Source organism: Pituophis catenifer, unplaced genomic scaffold (genome assembly GCF_029215685.1).
Source record: "Pituophis catenifer annectens isolate HBS135680 unplaced genomic scaffold, rPitCat1.0.hap2 SCAF_4, whole genome shotgun sequence".
Taxonomy (NCBI): Eukaryota; Metazoa; Chordata; class Lepidosauria; order Squamata; family Colubridae; genus Pituophis; species Pituophis catenifer.
The window spans coordinates 12,411,379-12,428,617 of NW_027256884.1; the positions used below are offsets into that span (position 1 = coordinate 12,411,379).

The window sequence follows — 17,239 nt, forward strand, 5'->3', positions numbered from 1 at the left end:
CTATTGTGAAGGAATGAAAGTAAGGGAATGGAAGCATTAAATAGCAGAAAACGCTGTCTGAGAAATGAAAGGAACACAAAAATGGTTCAAAGGGTTTTAGCAATAAACGTTTTTGAGTTGGCCAACATTGTGATCTAATTTTATACCTACTCAAAAGTAAATTCCATTGAGTTTGGTTTCTTTCTCTTGTACCTAAGTACCGGTTAAAGTTACAACTTAGCTTTTAATTCTTGTCAGACGCATGAAAAATGCTGGAAAAAATGGTGTTATGCTAGCCCAATGATGGCTAACCTTTTTGCCGTCGCGTGCCAAAAGTGGGGAGAGCGGGGTGGTGGTCACATCTCCGGGTGCCCACACCCATAATTCAATGCCTCCCTGCCCCCCACGTATGCACGTGCTCCCCCACTTTTGGCACACAACAGCAAAAAGTTTACCAGTGGGCCCGGTAGGCCCATTTTTCATCCTCCTCAGGCTCCAGAGGCTTTCTTGGAGCCTGGGGAGGGCGGAAACGTCCTTCCCGACCCCACAGAGGCCCCCCGGAGGCTGGAAACAGCCTGTTTCCCAACTTCTGGTGGGCCTGGATGGCTCAAAAATCAGCTGGCTAGCGCGCATGTGTGCTGGAGCTGAGGTAGGGTAACGCTCGCCTGCCCATAGATATGGCTCCGTGTGCCATCTCTGGCACGCATGCCATAGATTTGCCATCACGGTGCTAGCCATACTCTATAAAATTAATTTGTAGCCTTGGGACCAATTTTAATAGTTTGCAATATTCTTTTCCACCTCATCTATTCATACAGACTTTGTATCCTTTGATAGATGAAGTTTTGACACAGGCCAAGATTCAGTTGTGGGATCTGATGCCTGGAATTTCACACATTCTTCCGATGTGATCCTGATTTCAACTACATGCAACAGAGATACAATATTGTTATACTCCTTAATAACTACAGGTATTCCTCAACTTATGACCATAATTGAGCCCCAAATTTCAGTTGGTAAGCGAGACATTTGTTGTGTGAGTTTTGCCCCATTTTATGATCTTTCCTGTCACAGTTGTTAAGGCAATCACTGCAGATGTTAAGTTAGTAACACGGTTGTTGAGTAAATCTGGCTTCCTCTTAACTTTGCTTGTTGGAAGGTAACAAAACGTGATCATATGATCCTGGGACACTGCAAATGTCATAAATATGAGTCATTTGCCAAGCATCCAAATTTTGATCCTGTGACAATGAGGATGCTGCAATGGTCATAAGTGTGAAAAACGGTCCAAAGTCATTTTTTTTCCAGTGCCATTGCGGGGGTAAAATGCCCAATCCGGTAGCGGTGGTTCGGAGAACCGGTAGTAAAAATCCCTGCAAACCCCCCCCCCATGTCCAGCTGAGCCGCGCAATCATCAGAGGTTGTAGAGGTTTTCTACAACCTCTTCGGCTGAAGAGGTTGTAGAAAAAATGCTTTTAAAAGTTTTTTTTTAAAAAGAAAGTTGGCCACGCCCACCCAGTCACATTATCCCCTCCCCACCAAGCCACGCCCACAGAACCGGTAGTAACAAATTTTACATTTCACCACGGTGCCGTAGTAACTTCAAAAAGAGCCTTGGTACTACAGTGGTTTAAAGCACCCTGTTATTAACACAGCTGCCTGCAATTTACTGCTGGTTCGAATCTCTCCAAGGCTCAAGGTTGACTCAGCCTTCCATCCTTTCTAAGGTAGGTTAAATGAGGACCCAGTTTGTGGGGGCAATAAGCTGACTTTGTATAAAATATACAAAAGTATGAAGGCTATTGCTGAGCACATTGTAAGCCGCCCTGAGTCTCCGGAGAAGGGCGGCATATAAATTAAATTAAAAAAAAAAAAAAAAAAAGGTCACTAAATGAACTGTTGTATGTTGAGGACGACTTGTATACTTTAGGATACCTATTTATTATGTTCTTCCCTTCCATATTTACAACCAGACCTAACCTTCTTTTGTACCAAGGGCCGCTGAAAATTATTTAACGTGAAACATAAGAATCAGACGGATAAATCAGGCAAATTAACACAATCCGCTTCTCAAATTGTACTGATTTTTTTCCCCCCAAAGAAACCGGTAATTGTGTGGTTGTGAGAGGTATGTGCAAAATAGCTGTAGTATGATAAAAAATATCTCCTTGTGAAGATAATTCCATGGGCCGATTTCAAATTAGTTTCTAAGTGGCACTTTTCCAAAGTGTTTTTACTCAGTTCCTATTTCTAAGCTATACACCAGAGGGGCATTCTCTTCTAAAACATATTCTCCAGCGCCCTTCTCCTCATTAGGGAGTTTTCAAATTTTCAAAGGATTTACACCAATAACAGAGAGAGTGCATTTGCATTGTGTCCCTCGACTGAATAAATTTGTCTTCATTGTCCTATCAAACCACAACCGTGCGCAGGGTTGAAGTACGGGTTTTATTGTTCTAACAGTGCTGTACTTATCCTTGAAAAATGAATCTCTCATTCATAAATCTTATTATGTACCATGTTAAATTTTTTGTAAAGCAGCAATCTTGCATTGTAACCACCTCTTCGCATTCCTCCATTACGATCTGCTCCAATATTAACTACTTGATGCGATTCCTTGGGATGGAGGTGGTCTCCTTCTTAAATAATAGCCTTAACCTTTTGCTTCTGAAAGTCTAATCACTGTCCTTTTAGATCCATAACTTTTATACAAATTGCTTTCTGCGAAAGCACTTTATCACGTTTCATCTCCTAATGCTTGCCTATTCTGATTTTAACCTGACAGTTTCAATATTAATTTTCTATTTCCAGAATGCTTTCTCCTTTTGAATTCCCTTCCGTTGAAGATCTTGTTCTTCTTCTTATTATTATCTAAAATGAAGGCTTTTGCTTCATTGGATTATGACCTATCCTTGCAATGATGAAGTTTAATCTTGTTTATTCAATTTTACTCTAATAATATACCTTCAGCATGTTTTGCTTCGCTGTTCATAATTCATTTTCCACCCTCTTCTGCACCTCTATTTGCAAATCAGGCTAGCTAGGTTTTTTTTTTTTTTTTGTAGCTATGTCACGACATTCACCAAAATAATTGGGCTTTTAATAATTTTAAAGAGGTGAAATGAAAACATGGGAAGATTAACCTGTAGTTTTTGACAGATCTGGAAAACCCTGGATGAGAAATTTTGTAAACTGCAAGATTGTCACCAAAGCGTGATAATACTTCATTGTTTTAGATGCAGCTGTCAACTCAAAATATATAAAAAGGTATTTCTGCCCTCTAAGGTTGTGAAGTGTTTATTTTTCCCTTAAAACCAAATGCCCTTCAATGACAACCACATCTAAAACCTACCAACTTGTGCAACTTTTATTTTAATGAAAATGAGAAGTTCATTAAAGAAGATAAATATTTCATTAGATGTTAAATAAAACAAAGAGATATTTTTGGCTTCTCTCAGCACAAAATTCCTTTGAAAGATTAATTAATACATGCAAATTATGCAAATTAGACCCATGCAAATATTTTATGAAGACAATTAAGGGAACCATTAATTACAGCTTTTTTTTGCTTCAGTGAGATTCATTCATTTAATTTTAATTTCACTTTAACTGTTCTGATGTATAATCTTGCAGCGCAGAACTTTTATCTTTCCTGGGAGCTCAGTTTAACTTGTACTTTTCATCAAGTGAGCAACATCTACGGTCTGAAAAGAGAGTCTCAATCACGATCAAGGGAAAAAATGTGGTTGCCCTCCACTTTTGAGAAAATGGGAAACAGAAAAAACATCCCAGCTCCTGGTTTTGGACAAGGTTCAGTTGCTGAAAAAGCAATTAATTTGCTTTGGCTGTGCTAATATAGGGGAATTAGAAAGTGTGACACAAGACAAATAGAAATAATTACTTCTCCAAAATGATGTTCTCATTAATATGGTTTGAACAGTAGGAAAACACACGCACACACATAACAGGATTCTGGCAGGACCATAAGCTGTGCCCAGCTACGGGAATTAGGATAACGCAAAGCAGCTTTTTTTTTTTTTTTTTTTTGGGAACTTTGAAAAAAATAAAATTGATGCTCAAAATTGGAAATCAGAGAAAACACTTTTGGAAGAAGAAGTAATAAAACAAAAATTTAGACTGTGCAGAAATGAATAGATTAACCTTGATGATTAAAGATAAGGAGGAATCAGAATATTTTAAAACATGGAATCATTTTTATAGTCGGTTGGAAAAGAGATATAAATGATTGATACTATAATTGTGTATAAATGATGACTATAATATTAACTTAGAAACGAAATGTTAGAATAGTTTGGATGAATGTAAAGATAGAAGAAACTCGTGGAAGATGGAAAAGAAGCCTAGAAGATAACACCGAGGCGTCACAGGGAAGGGAGGACTGATGTATTAAATGTTTGTTTGTCTTAAAAAATAATAAAAAAGAATTATTAAAAAAAGAGAGAAAAAACTAAAATTGAAGGGGATTTATAACAACAACAACAAAAACCTTCTGTGGATACTTTTGTTTTTAATTTGTGAAATTTAATTTGGGAAGTCCACAACCAGTCCCACCTTCCGTTCGAATTCTCTCGGATTCCTACTAAAAGATTTTATTGTTCGAAAGGCATAATACATAAATAATTCAATGACAATTAGAAACCGGTCATAGAGATTTTAGTGGTCTATCTGTTAAATAAGCGTGCACAGAGATTGAGTCCTTTGGCTTTGGAACACAGTGTCCTCGGTCACATGCATCACACCTACACAGGTGTACGTACACCAGCTATATTTACATTTCAGCTTTGTTTATTGAAATCAAATTTTATGGCGTGCAGAAGGGCGTAATATGTAAGGTGCTTATGCGGCTGTTTAAGCTGCAGTAGAAATAGCATTATCTTATCAAAAGTTTCCTTAATGTTCTCTTTTATACTTGAGAACATCAAAGTTTTCTACTTACTGAAGCTTGAAACAAACAGATGGATACTCCAGGAAGTAAATTCTCGGCTGCCTTATATATTAACGATATAGCCAATCATACCAGGCAAGGTATTTTTTTTTCTTTTAGCAGAACGGTGCAGTAGGGGAACTTGCCCACATACGGAGAGGATACCACCAAGGATAAATTTTGGTTGTTGAGGAGAAGAGGGCTATCCAAAACATCCTTATGGGACTGTTTTTAAACCTCATGAAAGGCAAAGAAAAATCCTCTCTCCTGCTTTACAAGCTGACAGGCACGTCTACGAGTTGACAGACCCATTCCTTGTCATCTCAACAAACCATGAAAAGAAGCTGTTAAGAGAACACCTCCAATCACATTCTTCCTGTAAACGATCCTTATGTCTGATTTTGGTATTATTTGCACAGGTTTCCATGCATATTTTCACATGCATGAAAATTTGCCTACTATTCCTTTTGTGCTTTTCCCCTCCCAAATAGGCACATTTTGGCGCAGATTGTTTAACATGCCTATCTTCATTTCTGTATATAATTGTCCCCTTGCTGATGAAAGACCTACATCACAACTTAGGGGAAAAGTGGGAAAAGGAAGGATAATTTCTTTCAATTTCAATTCGACATGAATTCAGGAAGTTAGGGTGAGGGTTATTATGAGCTTCTGATACAGTATTGGTCCAGTGGCAGAGATAGTTTCAGTGACATACGTGAAAAAGCCTGGATCACAGTATTGTGGTTGCCATCCAGAGGTGGGTTTCAGCAGGTTCTGACCAGTTCTGGAGAACCGGTAGCAGAAATTTTGAGTAGTTTGGAGAACCGGTAGTAAAAAATCTGACTGGCCCCGCCCCCATCTATTCTCTGCCTCCCGAGTCCCAGCTGATTGGGAGGAAATGGGGATTTTACAGTATTCCCACTCCAGAGTGGGGTGGGAATGGAGATTTTACAGTATCCTTCCCCTGCCATGACCACCAAGCCACACCCACAGAACCGGTAATAAAAAAATTTGAAACCCACCACTGTTGCCATCGTTATATTTTTGACCATACTCTGCAGACACCCCCGTTGGCCATAAAACTGAAGGAGCTGGACTACAAAGTTAAGGGGGTTGTTTAAATAGAAAGGTTTATGTTCTTAATATCAGGACAAGAAACGATAAGGCAATGGCAGGATGTTGCTACAGAATTCCACAAGGCCAGAAATACTCATGGTTCCTTTGCATAATATATTTGGGAAGGCACACACTTTTGTTCTGCCCCAGCTTTGGATTCCCAGAGAATGTGACACACACCAAGCTTTGCAAACACTGTTTAATTCCAAACAAACCCCTTTCAAGAATGCAGGGTCCTTATCAAAGTTATTAAGAACAAAGTTCGACAAAGGTTGGCAACCAGCCCAGAAAACCAGATATAATAATAATAATAATAATCTCCAAGATGCTCTGTAGTAATGAGACGTTGTTTCTAGCAAGAAAGCACAAGCTGTGTGCAACTTAAATAGGCTAAGGGAGTGGCCAATTATCCTCAAGCCCTACTCTCGAGTAGACCTCCTCCTCCTGAGTAGCCACTCCTGCAGCCCTGCGTGCCCGAGCATTGAGGGGAGGCTCCTCTACTTCGCTCTCTCCCCTGGAAGGAGCCTCTGGAGGTTCTGAAGGCCCTGGCTGAGTCTCTGCCTCTGGCATCACATCCTCTTTGGCCTCCTCGCTATCTGATGCGAGCGCCGGTTGTGCTGGCTGCTGGCGCGACACCACTCCAGCCTCCTCATCGGGATAAGCCACGATCCCCACAGGTCACTGGCGGGCCACAACAACTTTGCATAAACATTATGCATGGTTTTTGCCTAAAAATAGGAGCCTGGGTGGTGCAGTGGTTAGAATGCAGTATTGCTGGCAAACTCTGCCCACAGTCTGGAGTTCGAGCCTGACTGGCTCAAGGTTGACTCAGCCTTTCATCCTTCTGAGGCCGCCAAAATGAGGACCCAGATTGTTGGGGACAGTATGCTGACTCTATAAACTGTCAAGAGAGTGCTATAAAAACACTATGGAGCGGTATATAAGTCTAAGTGCTATTGCTAAAATAATAATAAAACCAGATTGCATGTCTGTCTTGTTTTCCTTTTGAAATGCCTGACTCACTCAAATTTTTCTCTGCTCCTCAATAACATTCTTTTTTTTTTTAAATTTGATTTATATGCCGCCCTTCTCCGGAGACTCAAGGCGGCTTACAATGTGCTAAGCAATAGCCTTCATCCTTTTGTATATTTATACAAAGTCAGCTTATTGCCCCCACAATCTGGATCCTCAATTTACCTACCTTAGAAAGGATGGAAGGCTGAGTCAACCTTGAGCCTGGCGAGATTTGAACCTGCAGTAATTGCAGGTTGCTGGTCTTAATAACAGGGTGCTTTAGACCACTGTACTACCAAGACTCCTTCTTGACTTTCACCCCAGCCTTACTAATTTCTTTGGACATTAGTTGTCTTAATACAGTCGTAGAACTGTATTAAGAATTATTCAAGAAGATTAATTTATTTATTTTTTTCCAAGCAGGTCGTGAGATTGTATGTAAGGATTAGTTTAAAGAACAAGATGCAGATGGCTCCTGAAAAAAAAAAAAATCCATAAATATCTACAGCTTCTAAGAGAGACTCCTCTTTAAAAGAAGAAAAATAACCCTGAAATGACTAAGTTAGTATGCTTTAACTATGCCACAAGCTTTGCTTTCTGAAATGATAAATAGAATGTCTAGTTTAAAGGTGTAGCTAAGAGTGACCCATGAGCAGTATGAAACAATAGCCTATTTATAGGTTACTGTCAGCAATCAATACCACCTTTTGTTTAACTTAATCAAAAGTTGCCTTTAATTGATTAGCTAGAGCTGAAAAGCTGCCAAAATACCAGAGTTGCTGTGCCAGAAGACAGGAAATAAACTTATTATTGTTTCATTTCTGTGCAGGGCGCTATAATTCCACCGCTTATTCTTAGTTAAGGGAGGGGAAAGTGAAATAGGAGGGAAGTACATAATGAATGTTTTCATACGGAATATTTGCGAATCAATTATGAAAGAAAACACACGTACGTACACCCATCCACAACACCACGGGGGAGTGAGAGGTGTTTCAAGGCCACAAAATATAATTTGAGAATTGCTCTCCTTTTCTAAAGCTGTTTAAAGAGCAAACAAAAGAGGAGGATTTTATCAGAGCCAACTAAAGCAAATGGCTGAGTGTATAAGCATAAAACGGTAGGAAACACACCACGTGTCTGGGTCACTCTATGGCAGGGATGTCAAACTCGCGGCCCACGAGCCAGATGCATCATGCGCTGGCCACGCCCATACTTAGTTAAGCGAAGGGGGAAAAAGTCGCGATACATCATGTGATGCCATCGTGACAATGCGTGTTTGACTCCCACTCTTGTCCATTCAGAGGTGCTCTACAAATTTTAGTTATCGAGGTAGACTACACTAGAGACAGTAGAAACCCTTAGTCATATTTTTTTTCCCAGTTGGAGAACTTTTCTCAGCACATTGCAAAATTCTATGATCCTTTGTGTCCTCGTTATAGATTTAATTCGCTTCCACTTTGACTAGTTTGGAATGGGACTGAACTGATGGCGCCATGCTAGAGGGATTTAGTCATTCATTTATTTTCTTTGAAAAATTACTGTGGGATGGTTGATCTTTCCATTAGCTGATGACCTGCCATGACAAAGAATATAGAATTTTGCTTTAAATGTCATAGCTGATGACGAAAGTAATAGTATATTATTCCAAGAACAACTATTGCTATATCGCGTTGGAAAGAGCTGTCACATTGTTGGTTTTAAGACCCTTTAGCCTGTTGTGAGGGATGTGGTGGCTTAGTGGCTAAGACGCTGAGCTGGTCGATCAGAAGGTCGGCAGTTCAGCGGTTCAAATCCCTAGCACCACGTAACGGAGTGAGCTCCCGTTACTTGTCCCAGCTTCTGCCAACCTAGTAGTTTGAAATCATGTAAAAAATGCAAGCAGAAAAATAGGGACCACCTTTGGTGGGAAGGTAACAGCGCTTCGTGCGCTTTTGGCATTTAGTCATGCTGGCCACATGACCATGGAGATGTTTTTGGATAGTGCTGGCTCTTTGGCTTAGAAATGGAGATGAGCACCACCCCCTAGTGTCAAAAACAACTAGCACGCATGTATGGGGGAACCTTTACCTTTATCTTTAGCCTGTTGTGACTTGGTTTTTACACTGGATTAAGATACAAATTTGACATTTTCGGGTTTAAAACCCCAGTAGATGGCATATTAATTGACTTGGCTGGACCATAATGAACTGCAGTGGAGCAGTGGTTAGAATGCAGTACTGCAGGCTACTTCTGCTGACTGCTGGCTGCCTGCAATCTGGCAGTTCAAATCTCACCAGGCTCAAGGTTGACTCAGCCTTCCATCCTTCCGAGGAGGGTAAAATGAGGACCCAAATTATTGGGGGCAATAGGCTGACTCTGTAAATCATTTAGAGAGGGCTGTAAACCACTGTAAAGTGGTATATAAATCTAAGTGCTATTGCTATAATACTAAGCAGCTCAGGATTTGGTGAGAAAGGGACAAACAAGACTGAAAAAAAAAATACACTGTGACCCTGGAAGAAGTTTTACCACACCACCTTGGACAATTAAGTCATCAGCATTGGGTTTGACATGAAGTAGATAAAGATATGAAAGAATGCACAAATGGAATCCTTACCTAGACATCAAATTATCAATAAGAGTGGCAGCAAGACTGCCCTTTTGTCATCAGTTAACAATAGCTTTTTATAACTGATGAACCATATCCTATGTTCTTCGAGTTGCTATGCCAGAGTTGGGGCTTTGACTCAACTGATATTTCTCCTGAAATATCAACGTTGAATCATTCAATTTTCCCACAATTCACTTTTACAGTTAAAGTACAAGGTAACCCTCTGAAATTGCATCGATTACGATCTACATAAAGTTTACTTTTATTCTTTGAGTATTTTAAATGTGTGGATATTTTCTGCCCAGGAAGCATTGGAGTAAAAATACTTCAAATTTGTAAGCCACAATATTCTAAACCTTCTAAAAAAATTTTCAAGACGTGTTATGTTTTTGACACCAAGTCAAGTCATTTGAGTAGTGTGTTTTTACTTACTTAGAACTATCAGTTGATCTGAAAATGGCATTCAATGCACATTAATTTTTATGCAACCTATTCTTGGAAAAACCTCATGGCTGCTCTCAAAATTTATTCTGATGCGAAGACAGAATAAGAAATTAAATGGCTGACGATCAAAAATCCTTCACAACTAACAGAAGTCAGGGTAAAGGTAAAGGTTTCTCCTGTCCAGTCATGTCCAACTCTAGGGGGCAGTCTTCATCTCTGTCTCTTTACCGAAGGAGCCAGTGTTGACCAAAGATATTTTCTGTGGTCATGTAGCCAGCATGGCTACATGGCAAAGGCACACGGAACATTGTTACCTTCCCACCAAAGTGGTACCTATTTATCTACTTGCATTTTCATGCTTTCAAATTGCTAGGTGGGCAGGAACTGAGGCAAGGATGGGAGCTCACCCTGTTGTGTAGTATTCGGGTCTCAAACCCAGGCTGTCAGCTTTTCAGCTGACAAGCTCAGCATCTTTAACCTCTGAGCTATAAATCCCCTTGTAATATGACAAAAATTATAATGAAAGTAATTGTAACAAATGCTAACAAAAGTAGCCAATAGCAAAGTACCAAACCCCAATGTTAGTAAAATATTTAATGCAGGAAGTGCTCCAGGAGATATGCAGGACTGTTTCTTCTCCTATGAAACTTCCCCATTCTACTCATGAAATGCTCTTCCTTCACTTTGACAAGCTTTCCTAACCCACTCAATTTTTCAGAATCAAAAGATTAATGACTCTTTCTAAATAGACAGCTGTCCTATCACCTTCTGATTTATATACAGCCAAGAGGAATAACATTTATGTTTCATTACCTCCATGGTGAATATATTTATGACAAACAGTACATGTAAGCTGTTTAACCTCCTAGATGATCATCATCTTGCTAATGTCAAAAGAGAAGGATGGAGAAGTTTGATGGTCTCGTTCTACAACCAGCAAACTCTCTGGACACCGCAAGTTTCTCTGATGCACGGTAAGTTGTTTATTTCTTAACTTTTATATCGTCTTTTCCTCTGAGAAGCACAATTACGTTCACTGTTCACTCTTGTCATAACTAAAAGGTCTTGGATATCAGGTTTTGTCTCGATAAGTATTGGTAAATTAAAAACATCTTCATTGTACATTTCATCGTTCATTGTACATTTAAGTAACAGACTAGTGTGACTGACTCAAAATTCCAGAGGGCCAGAAGATGACATGAACCTGGTCTGTGAAGCATATAGGTAGCTCTGGGTTGTACGAGTTCTCTGAGCTTGTTTTTTTCATTTGCAGTTGTTACCTTCAGATGTTACCTAAGTGGGCAATAAAAAAACCAAGCTCTAACAAAAGAAATTAAAGAAAAAGAAGACACAGATTATTATATAATTTGGAACAAATGGTATGAATGGCTTGAGTCTAGAAATAAAGAATAATAAATACAGGGAAGAATTTAAAAGTATAAAATATGTATATAATAAATGTATAGAAATGTTAAAAATTAAGATTACTAGTGTTAGAAATTCCAATGTAACCAAAGAAAAAGGGGCAATGTAGAAAATGAAATAGTAATAGAGATATGGGAGGATAGATACAAAACGGAAAGAAGACCACGAAGAAACACTGTTGAAAAAAGAGGAGATATTTATATGTTGTATGTTATGTGATTGTCATATTGTGTCATAATAAAATACTATTAATTTTAAATAAAAATAAAACAAGCTCAGAGAAGTTTTACAACTCTATGAATCTATGTCCATCCTGTTCTAGATCAAACCTTTTTCCATCCCTCCCGCATGTATTTGGGATATAACTAATCTTAAAAACAGAGTCACATTGTTTGACTGTTCCTATTTTCTTCTAGAATGTCAAGGCAGGCAAAAACCTCTGCATACGTCTTCCAGATATATATGCCTGTTGGGTTTTTGGTGAACAACAACAACAATATATATAAAAAAAGATGAATTGGACAATCTGGCGGGCAAATTCAATGAAATTGAGATGCTGATAGTTAGAACGTTAAATTAAGTTAATCTCATGCGCTCAGAGCAAGGTGGTTTGTACAGAGCTAATCTATTTGAAACAATGATGAGTCATCAAACAATCTAACACTTTTCTGCCTGGTGTCATTGAGATCACACCTGGCAAAATAATTCATGGCCAATTCTCCAATGTGTCTCCTGATGTGTGGAGAAGAGACAATTTATCTATTCTTTTTTATTAGTATTATTATTATTATTAATGCATGTTTAGTCATTGTGTTGCTTATTATCTTTCTGAATATTTTCCCATGCTATCACAGTTAGCACAACACCTCACAAGAATTACAAACTAAAGTTTAATACAAAAATACCGTAAATGATAGATTTACAGGGGTTGACTTTAAAAATCAAATGAAAAAAATAACTCTGGTTAATCATTATAGATTGTCTTTGAAGAATTTACCTTCCTTTAAAATTGAAAATAAATGCTTTATGTGTTTTTTTTTGTCTCCGTGTTATTTATTATTCATATTAACATCCTTGGCCCAGGGATAAATAGGGCCAGTATAAATAGAATTTTTAAAATATATGAGCTACTGGTCCAATTTTTGCTTTCTCTATACTTATATATTAAAATATAAATAACTGTAATGATGGTGAAATCTACTCAGGGACAGGATAACAGTTAAGGAGTTAAATTCTGAGTGTTCTAGTTTCTTTTGCTTGTTTCAAAAACTGGAAAGTTATGAAGCATTCCAGTCTTGAAAATTATCTCGTTAAGCCAGATTTCAAACTGAAAATGTGTGGCTTGGACAAACTAAAGATTGTCCATTTGTGTGTTTACCATGCCGAATGAAATTCTTCATTGTCCCGGATTAATTGTTCTTCTAATTACATTATATAAACTTGAATGGCCTGCTAATTTAAAGGAAATCTATCACACAAAATGAATTTTCTCTTTTGAAAAAAGAAAAAAAAATAACAGTCCGTCCAGATGAAGCCGACCTTGAATGAACTTGTTTTGATGTGGCCCAGATGGCAGGCTGCATGCTTGAATAGCAGGCTAAAGTAGAGGAAAAACTAATATACTGCGATCTAGATTTATGGCCTTTTGAAAATTCCTACCTTGTATTGTCCTCTCAGCATCTGTTCGGCCCCCGCTGCGGTCAGCTTCTATCTCTGGGGTCAGAGAATCTAAAAAGCACAGAAAGGTAGAGCTGACACATATTTCACTCGGATCTTAAAGGGCTCTTTTTACAACCTGTTACCACTTCTGAATCACCGTACAATCAACCTTTGCCTCCGTGTTGAATGTTGAACAAAAACGGGGGCCAGCACCGTAATTTTGTGAGGAGCAAGATTGATGGGAAGGAATCATGAGAGCAGGGAAAGAGGACAGCCATGGCCAAGCTGATAATTTAATAAAACACTAATATTTTTTTTTAGACTTCTTCCTTTTAACAGAATAACAGAGTTAGAAGGGACCTTGGAGACAGGGGTGGGCTGCTGGAGGTTCGCAGGGGTTTGGGAGAACCCACAGAACTAAGATTCTGTGCAGTTCAGAGAACCCCCAAATGGCTGGTCCCCCCCCACCCCGCCCCTCCCAGGAGTCCCCACACAGTCCATTTTGGATGCAGGTAAGTGCAGGCATGTGTGGAGGCTCGGGGAGGGTGAAAAACAGGCCTACGAGAAGTTCAGGAAGGACAGAAATGGGCCCCTGAAGCCTGGGGAGGCCATTTTCGCCCTCCTGGAGAAGGAAAGCCTCCGGAGCCTGGGGAGGACAAAACGCTACCCTGCCACTGTGGTGCAGGAGGCCAATTAGGCCACATTCATCATGGCCACGTCCACCCAGCAGCTGGACAGAGAACCCCCTTGGTAAAATTTTTGAAGCCCAACCCTGCTTGGAGATATTCTAGCCCAACCCCCTGCTCAAGCATGAAACCCCTATACCAGGGATGTCAAACTCAAGGCCCATGGGCCCACCCTGTAAACAACTAAGGACTGTCCCACAATGCCTCTGTCAGAGAAAATGGAGCTCAGGAGGGAGCATGGCTTCCATGAGCTCCGTTTTTGCTGACAGAGGGCTGCAGGAGGTTGTCATGGCTGAAAATGACATGTGCAGCCACCCCAAGCTCCATTTTTATGGGCAGAGGGCTGCAGGAGGTCGTCGCGGCCTAAAATGGAGCCTCAATGAGTAATGTTGAGCTGGCCACTCCCTCCCTGGCCATGCCACCCCCTCCCCAAGGTCAAACACAACCCTGTTGTGGCCCTCAATGAAATTGACTTTGACACCTCTGCCCTATGAGAAAAATGATCATCCAATCTCTTCTTTAACACTTCCGGTTTTTAGATATAAAACTTCCGGTTTTTAGATATAGAGATTCAATCAGCAAGAGATAGGAAGTGTCATCAGCAAGAGATAGGAAGTGTCATTTCCCCAAAGAGACCTGTGGTTTGTTTGTCTTCCCTGCACCCTGCACTTGAAACCAGTAACAGCCAGCCAGAAAAGAAGTTTGCCATCTCACCATTTAGGACCCTGAGGTTATCGGTGGAAGCTGCTTGCTTTAGCGCCTGTTCGGCTTGTTCTCGCCGCTTTGTTTCGAATTCAAGTGCTTCCTGCAATTTCCTCTTCGCCTTCTTTTCCTTCTTTAACCTTTTCTGAATTATTGCTATTGTGGAGGGATAAAAACAAAAAACAAAAACAAAATCCATTCAAGTTCAACTACAAGACCTTGGCTCTAACATTTTATTTATTTTAGGCCTCGTGAGCATCGCTATGGCAACGTTTAGCGTGCCGTTTTTCCATTTATGCATCTGCAGTTTAGGCAGCGAGCAGAGATTAATTCCAAGGGCAGATTTTGCAGGGCTCCGCGCAAAAATGAACCGCCACCTGGTTCATCTCTGCCACTTCCTAGTGAATTACCCGAACATCCAGTCAAAGTTGGGATTGTGGAACTCAACAACTACACCTAGATATCACAATCCTCTTCCGTACTTAAAAGCACTTTAGAAAAGCAGAAATGAAGGTTTGGAAAAAGAAAGAAATAAACAGCCTCAAGAACATTCAGGGTGAATAAACTTCAAATCTCTGCATATCCATAGAACAAACAATCAACCGCTGCCAGTTTGTTCTCCAGATATCTCACAGCCTGTTTTCAGTCCGAACCGGAGAAGCTTCTTGGATGAGAAGTGAAATGTCTTCAAGGAAAAAAACAAGAACGTCTAGTTGCTTTTTGAAAAAGTGTTGCTTTTCGCTCATATTTTTAACTATTATTTTCGTTTTTTCCTTATTAATTTTTAGGCCTGCTATGCTCCCCATATTTATCCAGCACTTCCATTAGCCTAACACCAGATTTCACAGGCTCTTCAATAATAAAGACAAGGTCATCCACAAATGCCTGTACTTTAAAAATTTATTTCCTTATTTTTAAGCCTTTGATCTGTTCATCTTCTCGAATTGTTCTAATTAAAATCTCTAGTGATAGAATAAACAGTAATGGTGATAGCGGGCAGCCTTGTCTTTTTCCTTTTTGAATTGGAAAATTTTTCATCGTTTCCCCATTAATTACCACTTTGGCTTCCTGTCCAGAATAGATTGCTTTGTACATCTTTATAAATTTTCCCCCAAAGTCCATATAATTTAGTTGTCCTAATATGAAGTCCCATTTAATGTTATCAAAGGCATTTTGTGCGTCGATAAATATCAATGCCATTTATTTCTCATTATGGACTTCATAGTATTCTATAGTATCTAAGACAGTCCTAATATTGTTCCTTATATGCCTTCTGGGCAGGAAGCCATTTTGATCAGAGTGAATAAATTTTTCTAATACTTCTTTTAATCTATCTGCCATAATTGACATAAAAATTTTGTAATCAATCCCTGCCAGTTTGTTCTCCAGATTTCTCACAGCCTGTTTTCAGTCAGAACTGAAGAAGCTTCTTGGATGAGAAGCAAAATGTCTTCAAGAAAAAAAAAGAAAGAAAGTTTAGTCGCTTTTTGAAAAAGTACTTTTGGGACAGCCTGTTCTTTGATATTTTCACCCTCCCATAAAGTAGAGGTTGTGGTTTTCTATGGAGATTCCCACTCATCCAGATCATGGTTGTCCCAAAGGTGCTTTTTCAAAGGCCACTGGATTTTGTTTGTCCTTGAAGACATTTCACTTCTCATCCAAGAAGGGTCTTCAGTTCTGACTGAATGGAATTTTGGATGTAGCTTCATTTCACTAACTGCGAAATTCACAAATATTGCTCATTTATATGCATTAAAATCTTTTTAAACAACTCTCATATTTCTTTTAGCTGTTTATATAATTGTGGTGGAAAGAAGACTACGAAACAGAGAATAATGGTGTAAGGGAATTCTTTGGTGTTGAGAATCATAATTGTTGAGAAGTAGGGTTAAAGAGCTTCTTGGAACTTTGCCCTCCAGTTACAACAGATATCCACAGGGATATTATCTGTTGTTGCTAGTATTCTTTCAATCCAGATACCAAAAATAATTTGACACCACATCTAGTACACCCATCAACGTTCTTGATTATAGAGACTATGCAAGATTATACCTTGATGTCTTGAGACAGCTTGGTAAAACTAGGGTAATAGACAAGGTCATTATTATTTTTTTGGTTACCTCTGTTCTTCTGCTCCACCGCTAACTGTTTTTCAAGTGTTTCTCTCAGTTCTCTTTCCCTAAAGAGTTCCATTTTGAGCTCCGTCTTTTCGAGCTGCACCTGCTTCTCTTGAGCCCGTGCATTGTCGATGGCAACTTTTAAGAGCCCCTGATGGAAGAGAACGGGGAACACAATCAGCTTTTGAACTAGGAAACAATGGGATTTGATTTATATTATTTATGGACAATTTTCACAGTCACTTGTCACTCTGCCACTGTCTCGAAGATGCGTAGAAGACCTTTGCTTTTGTCAACGATATAATCATTGAAAGATAAAGAGTTAGAGCCATTCCAAACTAACACGCCTTGCTCAAATTAACTGCAGGGTTAATCGTGACTTCATGCTGGTTTCGGTGGGACTTAGGTTTGATGGACTTGATCAACTCTTGAAAGGAAAAGGATAAGTGACACTCTAGAAGTCTTTATATGCACTGGAATTCTCATGTGTAGATGAGCCTGTTTGATTGAATTATGGATGAGTTCAGCTCAGGTTTACTGCCCTGCGTCTATAAAATAAAGA

The 17,239-nt window shown here is 39.3% G+C and overlaps 1 protein-coding gene across 4 annotated transcripts in view; it reads right to left on the bottom strand.

Moving 5' to 3' along the window:
• DACH1 (dachshund family transcription factor 1) overlaps positions 1-17,239 on the bottom strand; it is a 423,079-nt gene that overhangs the window by 12,094 nt on the left and 393,746 nt on the right. For 2 of the 4 annotated variants that reach the window (XM_070944267.1, XM_070944266.1), the window contains exons 8-10: positions 16,681-16,828; positions 14,573-14,716; positions 13,173-13,241 (exon numbers count right to left, since the gene is read on the bottom strand). In XM_070944267.1, coding sequence (XP_070800368.1) covers positions 13,173-13,241; positions 14,573-14,716; positions 16,681-16,828 — 361 coding nt within the window. Of the gene's footprint in view, positions 1-11,275; positions 11,382-13,172; positions 13,242-14,572; positions 14,717-16,680; positions 16,829-17,239 lie in introns of those variants that run through there. The other 2 variants (XR_011600420.1, XM_070944269.1) reach the window with 2 other exon arrangements.